Source organism: Typopeltis vanoorti, chromosome 20 (assembly GCF_054136105.1).
Source record: "Typopeltis vanoorti isolate ZY-2024b chromosome 20, IOZ_Tvanoo_1.0, whole genome shotgun sequence".
Classification (NCBI taxonomy): Eukaryota; Metazoa; Arthropoda; class Arachnida; order Uropygi; family Thelyphonidae; genus Typopeltis; species Typopeltis vanoorti.
In genome coordinates this window covers 63,955,001-63,975,258 of record NC_143568.1, presented here as the reverse complement: position 1 = coordinate 63,975,258, position 20,258 = coordinate 63,955,001, and the positions used below count along the sequence as shown (strand labels likewise).

The 20,258-nt window shown below is 34.5% G+C and overlaps 1 protein-coding gene across 1 annotated transcript in view; it reads right to left on the bottom strand.

Moving 5' to 3' along the window:
• LOC150095502 (cytochrome P450 3A8-like) overlaps positions 1–20,258 on the bottom strand; it is a 46,880-nt gene that overhangs the window by 991 nt on the left and 25,631 nt on the right. The window contains exons 7-13 of the mRNA XM_090410004.1: positions 19,453–19,598; positions 18,699–18,814; positions 17,457–17,583; positions 10,651–10,811; positions 8,928–9,016; positions 5,853–5,996; positions 4,018–4,180 (exon numbers count right to left, since the gene is read on the bottom strand). Of these exons, the coding sequence (XP_090266130.1) occupies positions 4,018–4,180; positions 5,853–5,996; positions 8,928–9,016; positions 10,651–10,811; positions 17,457–17,583; positions 18,699–18,814; positions 19,453–19,598 (946 nt within the window). The remainder of the gene's footprint in view (positions 1–4,017; positions 4,181–5,852; positions 5,997–8,927; positions 9,017–10,650; positions 10,812–17,456; positions 17,584–18,698; positions 18,815–19,452; positions 19,599–20,258) is intronic.

The following is a 20,258-nucleotide window of genomic DNA, read 5'->3' as shown; positions in this document are numbered from 1 at the left end:
AATTATAGAACTATTAGTTTGATATCTCATGTAAGCAAAATTTTATTAAAGATCATGCTAAATAGGATTGAGGCCAAAATTAGAAGCAGAGATGCCCGAGGAACAAGCAGGTTTTAGGAAAGGTAGGGGCACCAGAGATCAGATCCTTTGCCTTAGACAGATCATAGAAAAATATAAAGAATTCAGACTCCCTCTGGTAATGTGTTTCTTAGCCTACTCTAAAGCTTTTGACTGTGTTGAGCATGTGAAACTGTGGGAAGTAATGAAAAGAATGGGTTTTCCTCAACACACTATCAGGTTGATAGCCAACTTGTACAGGGAGCAAGAAGCCACAGTAAGAACAGGTGTGGGATTGACTGACTGGCTTCAAGTTGGAAAAGGAGCTAGACAAGGATGTTTACTTTCTCCTCACTTGTTTAGTATATATGCAGAGGACATCATGCGTGAAGCATTGGATGAGCTCAGGACAGAAATTACGATAGGAGGTAGATTGATCACTAATCTGAGGTACGCTGATGATACAATACTCCTTTGTAATGACATGGAAGAACTAGGACTAATTCTTGACAAAGTTAACAAGATCAGTAATAACAGAGGACTTCAACTCAATTCTAGCAAGACAAAGATCATGGTTCTCAAAGGAAAAACAAACAGAGAAGCTCTTGAGAAACAAATGCATCTTAATGGAGAAAGAATTGAGGAAGTCAGCAAGTTTGAGTACCTGGGATCCATTATTAATGTGAAGAATTGCTGTTCAGAAGATGTCCGAAAAAGGTTAGGAATGGCTAAAACAACAGTCAGAGACCTGTCTAAAATCTGGAAGGATGGTTCTATCTCCATGGGAACAAAGTTGAGGATTTTAAATGCAGTTGTTTTTCCAAAAGCGACTTATGGATGCGAGACTTGGAACCTAAAGAAGTCAGATAAGAAACGGATATCTGCTTTTGAGATGCGGTGTTACAGAAGGCTGTTGAGGATATCATACACTGAGTACAAATGAATCGGTGTTAGAAAAGATTAGTAGAACTTTAAGGCTCCTTAAGGATATTGACAGAAGAAAGTTAAAATATTTTGGACACATAGAAAGGATGGAAGGAGGACTTCTCAGTACAGTAATAGAAGGTAAAGTTCCTGGAAAAAGAGGCAGGGGTAGACCATCAATGAGATGGATGGATGGCGTGTGTGGAGTGACTGATCTTCAGAGAGTTGAGGCTGCCAGAAGGGCAAACAACAGGACTACAAGGCGAGGCCTAGTGTGGAACATCATCGAGCATCGGAGTGACCATACGGCATCTGTAGATGCCAAGTGAACACAGACAGACAGACTTTCATACAAAAAAGAATGAAAAAACATCTAGTTAGCGTTCTCAATAACATTTCGTAATTTATAGGACGCCAAATGACTACTGGCTACTTACAGGGTCTCCAGCAAACTGAGATGGCACCCCAGGTTTCTTTTCGCATCTAAGCATTGTTGATGGATGTATTCTTGCTTTGCAATCCACAAGGAATCTTCTTGCTCTGCAATCATCAACACGTTTTTAAAGTCAACCTTCAATAGTTATTCCTTCTTTTACTTGCCACATAGCAAAAGAACTCCCTAGGATTTCTTTTGGACTCATCAGCTAGCTTTCTATCATACCTTGGCCTTCCTTACCAGACAGGTCAATCACTTTGACTGTATTTTATACTGCTCATAGGTATGCGGATCATCTATTTCTTTACACTTCATTCACAACCTTTTCTTTATCTGCTACTCCTGCTTAATAATACTATTCATACGTCTTACACCTACTTCATTTCTCCTTCTGAATCTGTGAATACAGTCGATACTGTTTTCTTTAAATATCCTTTGTCAATCTTCCACGCACCATCAACATCTTTCCCCTTCAAATGTTCCCATAGCACTGCTGAAACCGACTTCTCTGTTTGTCACAATCACCAGTCTTGTAACTCCACATTTACTCTTTCTTAACAGATTATTCAGTCCTTGCAATCTCCGTCAAGACCACATTATCGCTTTCGCCCAGAGGAGACAGATTAATTAAATTGGTTATTGATATGTTTTCCATGCCAACCAAATCCAACATTCTCGTACCTCTTGTTCCTTCCATTACATGCTGTTTCAATTGCGTATCTTTTAAAAACTATATAAACTCCATTTATTTCCTTCCTTCCTTGTGACCATGTCTTCTCTCAGTCTACGTCCGCATAGTTAAAATCCCCAATAATAATTACTCTATTTATTCATCATGCTAATTTACCAAACATACACATTCTCCATTATATCCCTGTATTAAAGCAGAAAATACGTTTTATTTTGTTGATCTCTATCTCACAGCAAATATCTTCAAATGAACTTCATTCTGCATTCCTGTCATCTTGAGGCACGTATATTCTTTTTGGCTTCAATTCTTCGTCTATCATTAGCAAACGCCTCTCCCCATTCTGTGCTATCTGTTCTCCCTAAAATTATCTTCTCTTTTGTTCATTTTCTATTACGTTCTTATCTTTATTCTTATTCTTAATATCCTTAAATTTTCTTTACAATTATGTTCAGTTTGTTTAAGATTTATTTGTGTTAAATGCTTCAACTTCTTGGATTGCAAAGTAAAATGATACATCTATTAACAATGCTCAGATGCGAAAACAAAAACTGGGGTGCATCTCAGTTTGCTGGAGGCCCTATTAGTAGCCAGTAGTCAGCTGGTGTCCTATAGATTACGAAATGTGATTGAGAACGCGAATGTTGTTGTGTTATTGACTAATTCAATAGAAAACTTTGATTATTTTTAAAATATGTCAATGCATTGTTCTTTGTTTTAAGTGCTTCCGTAGCTTAGTCGGTATAAACGATGCCTTTTGTTCAGGAAAGACCTGGGTTCTATTCCGTTTATGAAGATATAAGAAACATTTGTCCGGTGTTTTTCGACTAAATGTAATACGGAGGTAAAGGGCTTTTTTGACTAAAAAAAACTTTACCTTTACCTCCGTACCTTTACCTCCGTATCTGACTGAAACCAGTCAGATACGGAGGTAAAGGGTTTTTTTTAGTACTAAAATTTGGTTTCTGATTGCTCAGAATAGGCAAACCGATTCCGTGAACACTCATGGATGTATAGTCATAACAAAATACATACTTAATTCCTCATTAGAAGGGCTCAACTTAATGGTGGGGAAAGAAAGGTGAAAGTGCCCACATAAGAATAATTAAATAATTCTTATACACCGATTTCACATTATGTACAAGTAATAAAATTTTTCAATTAAGCACACCAAATTATTGTCTTGAAATGCCAAGTTTATTCATGATCCAACTTTTAAAATTCAAATTCAAAATAATATTTAGAGTTGAATATTTTGAAAAAAAAAATATATATATATATATATAATATTTACATATGTACAAAGGACAATAAAGCTGATACACTTACCGTTATGTCTTATGGTGCTATTGATTTATTTTCTTTCTTTAAATGCAGAGTTACTAAACGTACAAATAGAGTAATAGAAAAACTCTACTACCGCTACATTTCTTAATACTTTTTTGCCATCTTCTCATCAAAAGTTGGTTTCTCCTCTTGGAAGGAATATAACCACCAGCGTACTCTATAGCTTGTTTTTGCTACGTTAATATCCACCTTATTCTTATTATACCTAATTCCTTAATATAAATGCTTGTTTCCTGATTAAAACTGTGCTGCGTGAAACGTAAAATATTATTTTTTTAGGCTTTCAGTATGATTTTTGTTATAGAGAACTTTGGGAAAAATTGAAATATTTTTGTACTTCTTGCACTTCAGTTTATTCCCACAATTTATAAAATCCAACTATCAATAAACAGACAGTGATGATGAAATTAATTAGGTATATCCAACGATGTAGATTTAGGGACAATGCAGTCATAAAAAATTCAAATGAAATCATTAACAACTATAAACCCCATTAATTACAGTTTATGAAATATGAAATTGTAAACATAGTGAGCTAGGAGAAAAATTGATTCAGCAGGCTTACCTTCGTCTCAGGGCTTACAGAAAATCTAACATGGCGTAACACCTTTGCTAGACACAGCTTTACTTCCATTAATGCGAATCTCATGGCAAGGCAATGCCTTGGTCCAGCTCCAAATGGCAAATAAGTGAATGGATGTCGTTTGGCTTTGTTTTCGGGTTCAAACCTAGAAATGATTTTAGAAACGTAATTTCAACTATCATCATTCAAATTACAACATTTGATTTCTAATTAATAATCAAGGTTTAAAAGTCACAATTAGAACAATGAAGTGATTCTGATTTTAGCGAATGGTCTTTCTAATACACTGGCTTTCCTTATCTTCACAAGAATGTTCTAGTAAGTTTATTTAAGACAGTTTAAAGGTTTTAAAAAATTTCGTTTGTTTGATTAGTCAGTGGCGTGTTATCTAAGGGAAAATAAATTCAGGCGCTGAATTCTGAGATCTTTCCACATGAGGAAATATTTATATCTGCCATATCTCTTTTACTAAATAGACTAAACTTTTGAGGATATCTTTTTCAAAACTGTTCAGCGGGATAAGTGTCAATGACTAGCATATTTTTAAACCGGAAAACAAAAGATTCTCAACACAATATGTGTGTGAGTGGATGGGTGTGTCCTGAATAGAACACACGCGCGCGCGCGCGCACGCACACACACACACACACACACACACACACACACACACACTAAAGTCGAACTATACAGATGACAGACGTTTTGAATGGGAATATGCGGTATGACTTAAGGAGTACAAACACACGAATTGATATATTATCAGAGATGTAGGACTGTTTCAGTTTGCTCAATGACTTCGTATGCTTCGTTTTATCTTTCATTCTATAATGCTCCCAGTGTGTAGAAACTGTAATCTAATTATGCTAGCTAGGAGATGATTAAATATTGGCACTCTTTTGGAGAAATTTACTGTTGGAAATGAAAGCTTAAATTTTTTTATATATTTTAAATGCATTGCAAATGAATGAAGTCTGAGATGAGGTTTCGACAGAATAATGTTTATGGTTCCCTCGTCAATTATCTTGGTAACAAGCATGTCTGGAATGCTGCGGATGGGTTTCATTTCTTATCAGATATTTAATTTCGAGAGGCCTGTGTAGCTCAGTGGAAGAGGCGCTTGTATCTTCTGCGCTAGGCCGCACGAAGATAGGATTTGAAGATTGAACTGCCCACTAAGTCTCCAAAAGGTAGATAAGGTTTAAAGGCTTCGCCTACACCCTATAAGGGAATAAAAGACGTTATCTTATTAATAATAATAATAATAATAATAATAATAATTATATTTAAGTAAGTAAGCTTATAATTTTATATTCAGTAATCAAGTTGATCTTGAATATATTTGATTGTTATGCTATTTTGTTTTCCCTTATCGCACGGCACCTCCACTATGTTTACGTAGTAAAGATGTGTATGAGGGTGGATAGCCCTGAATTGATTTACGGGGCGAAAACAATCAAATTTAAGAAATTTTATACATCAATTATACGACACATTTCCCCTAAGGCTGTCTTAATTCTTTAATCATGAAAAAATTGCAAGAAGTAATTCCAGTATTAAAAAGTAAGTATTTTCCGTAGGAAACCACACGAAATTCTTAGAAGTACATGTGATATGATCTGCTGTGTGTTTGTCTGTGTGTGTGTGTGTGTGTGTGTGTGTGCGTGCGCGCGCGTGCTTGCGTCATATGAGTTATAATGACACAGATGTCATTATACTGTTACGCTTCAAACTGTCCTTAAAATATAGCAGTCAACTCAATGAGCAACGAAAGATATTCTAAATTTAATCAGTAATCATGAATATTTGAATAAACTTACCTTTCTGGAATAAACTCTTCTGGATCAGGATAGTATTCGGGATCGTGATGCATAGCATACACTGGAATACCAACAATCATGTCCTTTGGGATAACAATTCCAGTGTTTCCTAATTTATAGTCATACTCGGCTCTTCGTTCCAAACTGTAGAGAAATAAACACAAATGAAATAAATTTTATAATTAAAATTACACAAACTGTGCATTCGAATGCAGCAATATTATAAAGTTTTCATTTAGTACTATCACAATACAATTATTGTACAACTTGTGAAAGAACAATAATTTATGCTTGCGCTCGTCATACATGTTTTAAAGCCATGAATCTGTCGGATACCTAGAACACTCCTTGAGTGTTCTGAAAGGAGAACATTTGGAAAATGAGACTAAGCACCATCGGAGTGAAGTAATAACACAAATGTTTTACATGTTTTACATGTTTTAAAGCCATGAATCTGTCGGATACCTCCAACACTCCTTGAGTGTTCTGAAAGGAGAACATTTGGAAAATGAGACTAAGCACCATCGGAGTGAAGTAATAACACAAATGGTAAAAATAAATAAAAATACTAAGAAAAATCAATAAACTTTCGTCCACTTCCACCCCACGATTCTGTATACTGTACAGTTAAAACATTTACATCCATAATAAAAATAAAAATAAGATGAGCTTAAAATAAACAGTGATGGTTTTTGTGATTGTTTTTAATTTCATTAATGTGTGTGTGTGTGTGTGTGTGTGTGTGTGTGTGTGTGTGTGTGTGTGTGTGTGTGTGTGTGTGTGTGTGTGTGTGTGTGTGTGTGTGTGTGTGCATTACAATATTTCCAATTATATTAATAACAAAAACGAGTGTACAAATAACAGATAATAGGAAGCTGTGTTTCATCGCAGCAGTTGAATGCAAGTGTCATGGCTACTCAACTTGAAATCTATGACTTCCACAAGGGTGTCGTCGTGGGCTGTCACTTTCGTGACATGCCACACATGTCGGTGCTCACAGGAGCGTTCAAAATCAACATTTAGCAGATATTATCAACAAATGGGGATGTTCTGGCTTCACTAGTGTAGGAAAATACCCACGGCGGAAGCCGCAATGACTGACAGTGTGGTAAAAGGTGGCAAGCCAAAACCGGCTACAATCGACACAGACTCCGTGATCAGTTCCTGAGCGCCAGTAACAGCATGGTGAGCACTAACACTATGCTGAATGAACTCAATTTACTTGGTTTCCCCGGAAGAGGAGCACACAAGCCGTACGTCAAAACAATGGACAAGGTGGCTCGTCTGGCCTGGGGCAAAGAACATGTGAACTGGGCAATTGACTAGTGTAAAACGATACTCTGGAAAAACGAGTTGAGGTTCACCTGTTTCCAGTTTAATGGCAGGGTGTTGGTGTAGAGACAGCCTGGTGAACGATTCCTACTACAGTGTGTTGTACCCACAGAAACGTATGGTGGTGGAGAAGTAATGGTGTTTGGTGCATTCATCTGGTTTGTGTAGGACTGCTGGCTGTTGTCCATAGTTCCATGATGGTAACTTCGTAAGTTGTATTCTGCATAATTATGTGCTGCCTACACTGTGGCATTTTCATGGAATGGACTGTCAAGACAAAAATGCCCAATGCCACAGAGCTGCTGCTGTTATGGAATGTAATGAAGAGATGGGTTTTAAACGTCTACAATTGGCCTGCTCAGAGTCCTGACCTGAACCCCCTCCCCATCGAACACCTGCGTTCGATGGAGACTGTGGCAGCGATTGAGTTCCAGAACAGCATGTCCTCAATCTGTCGCTTAATCAGCGTTACTGTGATAGGAATGGAGACAAGTACCATTTGATGTCTGCCGTGCATTAGTGGAAAGCATACCTCAAAAGATGCAGGAGTAGATCAAAGACAAAGATGGACATACCCAAAGGTGGACATAGATAATGTATTTGTTAAGTCGATTCGATTATATTTATGTCGTCTGCTTGCAGAACCATTCATGTCCCATTTTTATCTATCTATTCTATTTATTTTTTTAAATTCACTTTCAATTTCTTTGCAAAAGATGCACAATCATCCTGTGATGAAACAAAATGCTGTTAGTAACAAAGGTAGTGAAAATTTTTCTTAAAACTAAACAATATAAGCTACAGTTATATACGTTACAGTGCAATAAGCTACAGAAACAACCACTAAAATGAGTAATGTAACTACAAAGAACACGTTGAAAATTTAAAAAGCGGTTGAAAAAGAAATTTATAAAATAAGAAACAACATATGTCTTTATCATGTATATATCGTTGGGATAAAACTTATAGCTTCTAAAACAAGAGATTTTAGAACCTTACTTAATAAGCACTTTGGATTTGGACGAGCTTAGAAATAAATAAACATTCCCCGTTTTTTTTACAACCCCCCCCCCCCCCAAAAAAAACTCAGTTGTTAAAAAGTGACATTGTAGATGTTGATGTAGAAGAACAACATTATCATTCTCTCGCAATAGCAGCTGTAATTTCTTAGTAGTTTCGAAAAATAAAGTTGCAATTTTATTTTTTACAACTATAACTTTTACAATTACAACTATGTCACAATTTATCACGTAAATTCCAATGTTATTTTGAAATGTAAATAATGACATTGTAGATTACAATCATTTCCTTTTGTTTTCCACTAATAATAATAATTTAGTGGTAAATAAGACAACAGTAGCGACATCATATGAATTTTATATGATAACATTATATAATATGAGCTTCTCAATCATAAACTGCATTCAAATTGGAAAATCAAATACGTGGTATACTAATAATAATAATAAATTTAGAGTAGTTATTGCACTTCCTTCGGAGCGAATAAGTAGTTCGTTACTTAGAAAATACTACTCTAGTATCACAGTTATATAGACATATATATACGATAGATGTTAGAGGAGCATCTATCGCATATATGTCGTTTCATCAGTTGCCTTTTCTTCACTACTATAATTAGGATCGGCAAGACTTTATATTAAAATTTTATATATACAAAGACACATTTTTATGAAACAAATTATAATAACAATAATTTCGACACTCAATAAAATTATAGATTACTTTATTGCAGGAGGAAATACGCGTAGAGTTTCGGAAACAACACAATCCAAATATTTCATTTTGCTGACGGTGTCATAATTTAATTCTCCCTGCAAATAAAGAAAATAAATTATTAGTGAATTCTAAATTTACAAATTAAAGCATATATTTCATCACTATGAAATATAAAGTTGATAACCATCAATTTACAAATATTGCATATTATTCTTTATAAATGCACTTCAGGAAAGTCGAACCACATGCGTATTTGTATTTCCTAAAGAAACAAACAAACCAAATAAACATTAAAATTTTACTTTCGACTCATCCATCGTCAGTAATAATCTTATGCAAGATTGTATTTATTTGCTGTATGCATTATGGCCTCTTGTATGTAGGAGCGGTGCAATATATATATGAAGTAAATATGACGCCTGCCTAGTTGATCAGACTTTCAAAAAATTTAAAAGCACAAATAAAATACCCACATGTTTCATATTAAAGCCGAATTATGTCTGCGTTTATTATGTCCAAATAACAAATAGCTTGCTATGAACAACCAAAAGTTTCGTTTCTTGCAGACTTCGTGTACTATTGTCAAACTTCATCGACGCAAAATTTTTTTTCTGAGATATGTTTCCCTTTAATTTTTGACAGCGATTGTCTCTAACCATATTCATAGGAAAGATATTATTTTCTTTATTCCAGATTTATTCGATTTCGTTTCCAGCTTAGTGGTGTTGTTTTAATTCATCCTAACGAGGAATATGGCTACGGTTAGGAAAACTGGATTTGGATCTGGTCTAGAACGTCAAGAACTTTTATACTGCTCCTCAAATGATAATGAGAACCAGTTCCATATGTAGGCAGAGGAATACCACCCAATGAGGGGGTTTATCATGTGTCAAGACAGGAAGATCAGCCAAGAAATACTCAATAATAGCAGACATTACAGATTGCAGTAATAAGAATTCTCTCTCCTAAATTATTGAGACAGGAACGATTTTGAAATGTACATCATACACTCAAATGGGCCTACGTGCAAACGGATAATGAGGATTATTTTTTCTCTTATTCATGGATTTCTTGTTGAATAGCATTGCTGTACTGTTTTCATTCAAACTGAAACTGAAAGTCTCACATTAATTCCATAAGAAGATTAATATCGTGACGATTTTTCAGTTTTATCTAATCTACAATCTTGTTCTTAGGAAGCATTTATATTACTCAATGTTACTGTTTTGATTCTCAGCTTCGCATACATTTAATTACGCTTGAAGAAATTTGAGTTAAACAAAGACCAAGAACAGGAGATTGCATGTTTCGGTTTAAGAAACGACATCAGTTGTGTTGGTAAGCTTTTGTGTAGAAATGCGACTTTTTCAAATGGCTTGACAAGTGCTATTTTTGGCATTTTGTATATAATATTTTTAGAATTTATAGTCTAGGGAAAACGTGTCTTTTTTACTTCTCGGTATAATCCACTTTATCTTTGTAATGACATAACATTTTAGCGATTCTTGAATCGCTATTGTTGATTGCAAGAGAAACTCTTTGTAATTGCAAGAGAAACTGGTTGTAATTCTGTTTTCGGTAAAACTAACTACATTTGAAAATGACGAATAAATATCATCAAAGTACAAATTTTTATTATAATTTAATATTGCCGATTAAAGCTCATATGCTAATTCACGTTCTTTGCTATTAAACTATTCTTGAGAGCAAATGACACTGGGATACATACGTATTCGTCGAAGATCCTATCCACTTCTTCGATAAGCTTCTCCTGACATTCCGGATGTAAAGCCAAGTTGTGTGCAGCAAAGGATAACGTAGATGCGGTGGTATCGAATCCACCAATGAAGAACAGAAAACACTGGGCCACCAGCTCCTCGTGAGAAAGTTCTGTAAGTTGAATTGAATAGTAACTTTAGTGGGTATTTAATTGAAATTGAAAAATAAAGTAATTCTTAAAAGTAACACTCAAAAACGGTTTGATATAAGTAGGATTCCAGCACAAAAATCATTGACATATTCATCTTGGCATGATTAAAATAAATCTTGAATTTAACTTTAATTCAAAGGCAGAAGAAACTTCAGTTTAGTTGTATAAACCAAGCACTTAGAAATCAAGGATTCTTTTCTTACAGAATTAGTATGATGAATACTAGTAATGAACAGCAACATAAAAAGAATCTCTCACTCCTGTTACGCCTAATCTTTGGATGTAGTTATACACGGTGTTTTTCTGTGGAATATCATAGAGTATGCAGAAAATGATGAGTGGCGTCAGTTTGATATCCTGTACCGATGACAAACCAAGCATTATGGCATCTGGCATAAATAAATAAATAAATAAAAATAATTATGAGCAGAATTTAGAAATTCTTCTAACATCAAAGGATACAGCCATATCGTCAGTTTTGGAACACCTGGTGATACAATAAAATACATGAGGTATAGAAAGAAAACAAATAAGTATGACGTCGGTGCTATGAAAACAAGAACTAAAATACTTGATTCCATTGAAGTCTTGAATTCCAAGAAATACCACAGTCTAAGTCACACTTCCAATCTATTTAATCATCGCCATATGTTCATACTCTGGCCAAAAAATAATTATAGTAATTGAGTTCGTAATTAATTAACCCATTTATACGTGTAATTATGCAATATAAAACTGATTAAATTGAATTAAGTTAAATATAATATAATTTTTAAATTAAATTAAATTTTAATTTTGTTACAATTTTAATTATAAAATTTATAAAAACGGTTTTTTAAAGCTATAAAGTGTAGAACTACTTAGTGCAATCTCGCCAAACTTTATAGGCATTAATGAGATCTGGCTAACAGCTGATGATGTAGTAACAGGGACTGTTATTGCTATATGCCAGGGAGTTCCACAGATGACCTGCATCGCCAAATTAATTCAATGAGTAGTACAGGTCGAATGCTTATTATAAAAGGCTTCAGCTAACTAGATATAGACTAGAAGGAAGAAATATCACATGGAAGGAAGGAAATGGAATTTATATACCAGATAAGAGATAATTACTTAAGGCGGTATGTAATGGAGGGGACCAGGGGTGGGAGAGTATTGGACCTGGTCATAGGATCCGATGAACTATCCATAACCAAAGTAACAACATCGACTCCAATTGGTGAAACTGACCATGCAGTCCAGACTTGGTAGATTGTGAAACATGAGAACTGTTTAATCAAGAAGGAATATTTCTGGAACTACAAGAGAGGTAAATATGTCATGCTCAGCAAGAAGCTTTAATGCGTGCTATGGTATAAAATACTGCAGGTAAGGATGTTAGTAGTGCATGGGATATAGTTAAGAGACATCTACAGGGTGTCCCAAAATTCACGCAAGATTTAAATTTAGCGCCATTTGTGCGGTAAAGTGCTGCCAACGAGGAAAAAAAAGAGAGCTGACAGTTCAGGGTTATTAAAAAGGGAGCGCTACACGAAAGAACAACGCATTTTCATTGTTGAGCAAGATTTTAAAAATAATGAAGGTTTGGCAGCTACAGTTCTCAATTTAGAGTTAAATCACTATTCTGAGCATACAAAATATGGTCAGAATAGTGATTTAACTTCATCAACTGTGAAAAGATTAATTAAAACATTCAAGGAAACTGGATCAATTAGTGATCTTATACACTCTGGCCGTCCTTCAACAAATCGTTCAACAGAAAACATCGAAGCATTTCGTGAGAGTGTTGCTGAGAGTGCAGGAACATCAATTCGGCACCGTGGTCTTGAATTGGGCATTTAGAGAAGCTCTCTACAGCGTATTCTAACGAAAGATTTGAATCTTTATGCTTACAAAGTTCAATTAACTCAAGAACTGAAGCCTACCGACCACACATAGCGAAGAGAGTTCCTTGAATGGATTATGGAACAACAACAACAAGTGGATGCTTATTTTTCGAACAAAATCATCTTCAGCGATGAGGCTCATTATCATCATGATGGCTTCGTTAATCAACAAAATTGTCGCATTTGGAGTTCGGAAAATCCACTAGTGATTGTTGAGAAACAAATGCATCCACAACGTGTCACTGTTTGGTGCGGATTTTGGGCTGGAGGCATCATCGATCCATTCTTCTTCGAAAATGCGGCTGGTAAGGCAATAACAGTTAATGGTGCTCGCTATCGCGACATGATAATCCAGTTTTTTGTACCTAAATTGCAAGATATGGAGGTGGAGGACATGTGGTTTCAACAAGGCGGTGCGACATGCCATATAACCCGAGAAACAATTCATTTCCTGGTCGTGTCATTTCCCGTTTTGGTGATCAGAATTGGCCGCCCAGATCATGTGACTTAACGCCATTGGACTTTTTTCTTTGGGGTTTTTTGAAGTCTAAGGTTTATGCCAACAAGCCCACGACCACCCACGCCTTGAAGGAGGAAATTGAGCGCTGTATCAACAAAATTCAGCCACATTTATGTAAAACGGTCATGGAAAATTTCGACAAAAGAGTGCGTATGTGCCAGCAAAGCCGTGAAGGCCATTTACCCGATATGTTTTCCATGCATAACCCTATACTTTATACTTTATGAATCAATAAGAAATTACAATTTTTAATTAAAAAACCTGTGTTTTCTATCTAAATTACTTCTTCGTGAATTTTGGGACACCCTATAGATGAAACAGTATTAAACTGTATACCTAAGTTACGGAGGGTTAATCGGATAGGAGTCATATAGATAAGTAATATCATTAGGCACGAGCTGTGGAAGAAGTAAATGCTTTGGAGGGTATATAAAGAAAAAATGACCAGCAAACTCATAAACAGTACGAGGCTCAGGCAAGAAAGGTGATCATCATGGCAAGGAAGGCAAAATCAGATTATGAGAAAAATCTTGCCGAGCATAGCTAAAGAAATCCCAAAGAGTTATTTCGTTATGTGGAAAATAAGAGTGAAAATAACTATGGAAGTTTAACCTTAATGAGTGATGAAGATCACGAGTAGACAGAAGCATATAAAATAGTTGAGTTACTGACTGACCGCTTTGCAAGCATATGTCTTCTTAGTGAGGTTACCGCTTTAACCTGTGTGACAGATACTAATGAGGGAACAGATGTGGATGAATTGGTTGTTCTCAGGGTACTGCAGAATCTCAATGTAAATTCAGCTATGGGATTAGATGGGATATAGGCTAAGGGTTTGTGAGAATATGCAAGAGAACTGGCAATGCATTTAAGTAAGCTGTTTAAGTCTCAGCTCTGGTAGAGTTACAAGGGAGGGGAAAGCAGTATTAGAACCTCCCTTTGCATAAGGGAGGTTCTAATACAGCAGTAGCAAATTATTGAGCAATCAGGACTCAGGCGTTGTGGTACAAGTACTAGAAAAATTGGTAAAAAAGAGAATTCAAGAATGGTAGATAAAAATATGATATTTCATGAAATTTTACGTGGCTTTTTGAAGCGTCGGTCATTAGTTAATAATTTACTAATTTTATTATAATAGAATAACAGCTGAGTTCGATAAAGAAAATAGTTACACGATAATTTTGGAAAATCCAGCAAAATCATTATATAGCCATTTGTTGTTTAATTTGTACATAAATGATATAGGAAATAACCTGTAAGAAAATATTCAGTTGTGTGTTGTTGATGATGCGAAATTAGGTAGGATAACAGTCAATCAAGGCGATGTGAAGAGCTTGCAGGGAGGTTTATGTAGGCTGTAAGTATGAGAAAACTTAATGGGCGTCAATTTCATGTCGAGAAATATCAAGTTATGCACTTTGTGATGTAGTGCTATGGTTGCTAAAGTAGTCCATAAGATTACTTGGCTATTGAAGAAGAGATTAACAAGTAGAGAAACAGGAAGTTGTAATTCCTCTTTATAAGGCCTTGATACGTCCGCATCTAGACTAATGTGCTCGAGTCTTGTCCCCTTGGTTTCTTGCAAATGAGCAAGTGGTGGAGTGGATTCAGATGCGTGTCACCTAGATGGGGAATGACATGTGTAATGTTCTCTATGAGGATAGATTGAGGGTGTGTGGATTACAGAAGTCGGTTGAAAAAGAGAGGATATGATAGAAACATTTAAGTTGCTTAAAAGGGTTTTATAGGATGCAGGGGAAATGTTTCAGCACTTGACTTGATGGACCAGAACATGGGTTCATCCCTGGAAGTTAAATAAAGATGCGGTTACTAGAGGTCTGAGGACTGGAGTTTTTGCTTAGAGAGATGTGAATGAATGGAATGGATTGCAGAGTCAGTTGTGAGTTGTTTGTCTGTTCACAGCTTCAAGAGAGGTTTGATAGATTGTGTAGATAGATTGGGTCTTCAGCGATGAGTCTTCGGACTTCATGGAGATGCCCGTATAATAATAATAATAATAATAATAATAATAATAATAATAATAATACTTCTGTTAGAAGCGGATGAAGGTTAATGAATTTTAACATTTATAAAAGCTAGAAGTAAGGAGGCCAAAGGGTCGAAACTCGCGATGTCATGGATGTTTATGAATATCTGTTTACTAAGGCTTAAACCAGCTTGAAATACTAGTTCAATATATGATTTTAGAATGCAGTTCTTGGAGTATTTAGTCCTTGTCAATTCATGGTGCTAACGTACTGTAGCCGTATTTGGGAGAGATTCGCTGAAATATCAATTAAATTTTATCTCGAATATCTGCCCATTTCGAGTCGTAAACACAGATAAATCAAATTTATATGTGTACAGTATATCGGCCGAAAGACGAAAGTTCAACTGCTGCGATGTTATCACGAAATGCAACTTTTTATGTATAGGACTTGTTATGACTATGACTTGTTATTAGCAATAATAAGAGTAATTGTAGTAATAGTAGCGGAAATAATAGTGTGAATTATGGTTACTGTTTTATTATCATTATTGTTTCTTAAATATATATAGGAATATTGATCATCTGAATGTTGCTTGTATATTTTATTGTTCACTTGTAACTTTGTTGAATTACAATCAACTGCTTTTAATGTAATTCCACCAAGGAAATATTGCACGAAAATTGTACGGACTAAGAGCCAAATATCCGGAAATGCTTTACGGATTATCTAACCAAACCAATTCAAATTGTTCCCTCTCAGCAACTCTTTTTAATGTTTACATAAATTAAATAATAATAAAATGGAATAAAAATTTCCATCAATTAACCTTTCTCCTACTGTGAACTAAAATACTCTCCTTTTTTGCCGATGACCAAATAATAATTAAAAATTCTGAAGATAACTTTCAGAAAGCTATTTTAAATCTAAATGAGATAGCCAAAGATTATGGAATGATAATGTTAACAGAAAAACAAAAACGATGGTCTTTAAAGGACAAGATCCAGTAAGAACTAAAATAGTAATAGATAACAAGATCTTAGAACAGGGGAATTCATTTAACTACTAGAATGTATGATTACATATGAAAATGAAAAAGATATAAACTTAAAAATTGCAAAATATTAAAAAAAAAATATATTTTTTTAAATTCTCTTTAATTAAAATTTTTTAATTTCTCTTTTATGTTTAAACCAAAGCTCGTTTAAAAACAAACCAGGATAAAAGCATACAATAAATTAGCCCTACAAATCCTATTGTATAGAAATGAAATCTGGACAATAAATAACAAAAAAAAAACAGATTAATAACAGCTGAAATGAAGTTTGTGAGAAAACCTGCAAAGTATACTGTATTTGATCACAAAAGAAACTAAGAAATTATAAAAAAATTAAACCAGGAATTAGTAATAGAAAAAATAAAAAAATAAACAAAAATGGATGGAACACGTTCAGAGAATGAAACAGAAAGATTACGAAAACAAGCCTTAAATTACAAGCCATTAGGAAAAATAAAACCAAGAGGCCGAATTAAAAGATTCAACGATGATTTCTAATGCCGGAACAGGCCACTCTAGGCCTAAATCCTTGATAGGCATGATGATGATGATGATGATGACCAATTCAAGTTACTTCAGATCCCCAATAAGCAGGAGAGCGATTTCACTTTGGAGATTCGCTTCATCTACTAGTTACAGAGAATCAGAAACGCCCATGCCGCAATGGAATTTGATCACCTCCCACATCAATTCTATTACTCGTAAGCAGAAGCAATGCCCACGCAGCCAACACCTACCTAGAAAGTAAACATGTGTTGAATACTGCCAGGCGTTACGTTACTATACGTAATAAATCCACGGAAAATAAATTTTCCACTCCAAACTTCTTATTTATATTTTAATGCACACTACATTGAAGTGAATATTATGATACCTTTAGAATAACATACATACATACGTACGTACGTACGTACGTACACACACACACACACACACACACACACACACACACACACACACACACACACACACACACACACACACACACACACACACACACACACACACACACACACACACACACACACACACACACACACACACACACACACACACACCATTGAAAAACAGGCAAATTTTATACTTTTAAACAGTTTTAGACAGTACCCGATATGGTAAGAAAATATTTTCAAATAGTAGAGTAAAATTGTTACCTTTATATTTAGGATCATAATGCAACTTTTGCTTATATTTCTCTGCTTCGGGTTCTGTGTTCTCGACTTCTTCGATCTGTGCTTCCTTCGCTGCTTCCATCATCATCTGAAGAAAGTCATTTTGAGGCTGAAAAAAAAAATGATTATGCAGTTCTGCGCATTAAATGAATGTGTATTATTTAAGTTTCTTCTTACACGAATCGAATTTTAATACAAAATTAATGTTGAGCACTGTTATTGGATTATAGATAAAATCGATGTTCGATGTGAGACCACTATACTGCTCACTATAGGCTGGAATGGTCTTCATCCATATTAACGTTTAGATCAAGAAATGTTTTACGATATCTAATCGTTGCCTATGCAGAGAACAAAATACGCAATATAGAGAGAACAAAATAGATTTTAACATTTTTTTGTGTTAGAATCGAAAAAAATAACATTCAACCCGGACTTTTTTAAAATCCAGATACGTAAATTAATCATAGCGCCTGCAAAAGTTCATGAAACCAAATCTTCATAACTACTGCATTTAGGAGATCAGTAGATGTGCTAGAAATTCATATATGAATTATGACAGCTATGACAGCAAACGTTTTAGCTATGACAACAGCAAAACAAGAGACTTCGATAATTTGAGCAGTTCACCAGCAAATGTACCAGACTACATGACGTAGCAAATTATGTGATGCGCTTCTCTTTCATTACTGGCACTGGTCTTTCTCAAGAAATGAAGGCACTTAACCTCTCTACCAGCCTAGGTGGTTGAAATAGTGAGACCAAATTGCACTGCTTATGCATGATATTCAACGGGTGTTACAGAATCATATCCAGATTTAACTTGACGTCTATGTCCTTGCCGGTTGGGATGTTAATCTAAGATATAGAATATCAATGGAAATTTACTTTAAACAATACATTAAAATATCCAAGAAACAAAATTCAATAAATAGATTCAACAAGTAGATCGAGATAACTACGAAATATGTAAAATAAACGCAGTAACAAATGGAAGAGCGATAAAGGTACATAATCATTGTATAAAAGCGATATTAAAATAAGCCCTTGTCAGGAGTTCATCGAGAGTTAGAAGGAATTCGAAGATTTTAGTGGAAAATCATTTTCTAGGAACTTTCGGTTATGATATTGAAAAGAGTCAGATTTTGATTATATATCGAAAAGTCTTACTTAAATAAGAAATCATAAATTCAATGCACATAATTCAGTCGTGTCTATCATTACCTTCTCTTGCTTTTTCCTCTTGTCGATCACTTGTAAGACTACATCTCGAAAGAAATATAATACATCTTTTGCAAAGAAGGACATTCCGAGTAGTTTTGCAATTGAAGGGAACAGAACTAAGGGAAGAAATAAATTTTGCGATTAATCAGCATGGCTGATAACTGCTAATCTTGTAATTTGAAAATTTTAATAAGAATTCAGCAGTAATAATCAACTAAATCTAAATATTTTTAACATCATCATATACTCATATTTGCTAATTAATTATTTTTCACAAGTGTGATTGATTGAGTAGTGCCTACATTAAATTATGCACGAAAAACGGGAAGGTCCTAAAGATTAATCAAGCATTTTTAATCACACAGTGTTTGTTTCTCAGGTTTTAAACATTACCACAGTGACGATAGTGTCTCCGAAAATAAATTGTAAACCTCTAGAAATTTCCCTGAAATATTTTTAATCTAACGCATTAATTTATCTATAGCATTATTAGGGGCCAAATCTTGGCTCTAAAACACTAAGCAAGCTCAGCGTTTTAGAACCAAGTAAGATTAAATTAATTATTATTAATCATGATTAAATAAAGCGAAATCAATCGTAATAAACAACTGATCTAAAAATAACAAATTACTATATCTGTTAAATTTTTCATAAATTCAAATTAATATAACACACAGTCAGAAAGTATTAGGCTTATGTTATCGAAAATCAAACTGTTGTTTAAAAATAAGAAGAAAGGATTTATAATTCTTACAAGGAAGTATGAAAGTTGAAGGAATATCTCTGTTGAACATTTTTCTCGCATTTGCGACCATTGGGTTGTTAGGATCATTGTGAGAGTCGATCTTTACTCCAAAAGCACTACAGCATATGACGTCCATTGTAAATACTCCGAATAATCTTAAAAAAAAAATTTAAAAAAGTTTGAAAGAGAAAGTTCAGTATGAGCAAGTGAGTAAATAAATTAACAAATATACTGAAATACTAAATTTACATAGCAGCGTTAGTAATGTGATGAGTCAGAAACTTGAATCGCAAGATTATTATGAACTGAGTTTATTTCATTCTTCATGGTTTGTTAGAAATTATTTTAAACCAGTTTGTCTGTTGAGTACATGGATATCTTTACGATAACTTTGACCAGCGGTCTACGAATTTATTATCGTGGTCTACAGGGAACAGTTTAAATAAGACATCATGTTATACTTTACAAGTGGCAAAATAACTGGATGCTATTGAAGAAATGAAAGCGAGATGGATTTGAATGAGTTTAGAATGATAGCAGGCAACTTATGCTCACTACTTACCTCAGTGGCTAATTCTATTTATATTCTACCATGAATCTGCAAGCGAGCGTACCAACTTTCGATGATTTGATTATTGTTTTTAAATTCAATTTTTTTTTCTGAACTGATATTGACATATTTTCATTTACAATTCTCTCAGTCTTGCATGTTTTTCTTTTCAATATGACATTTACTTTTATTCTGCTCGACTCTAAACGGGATTACTTTTTCTTTCAAATATTAATAGTAATAGTAATATATTTAATGAATCGTA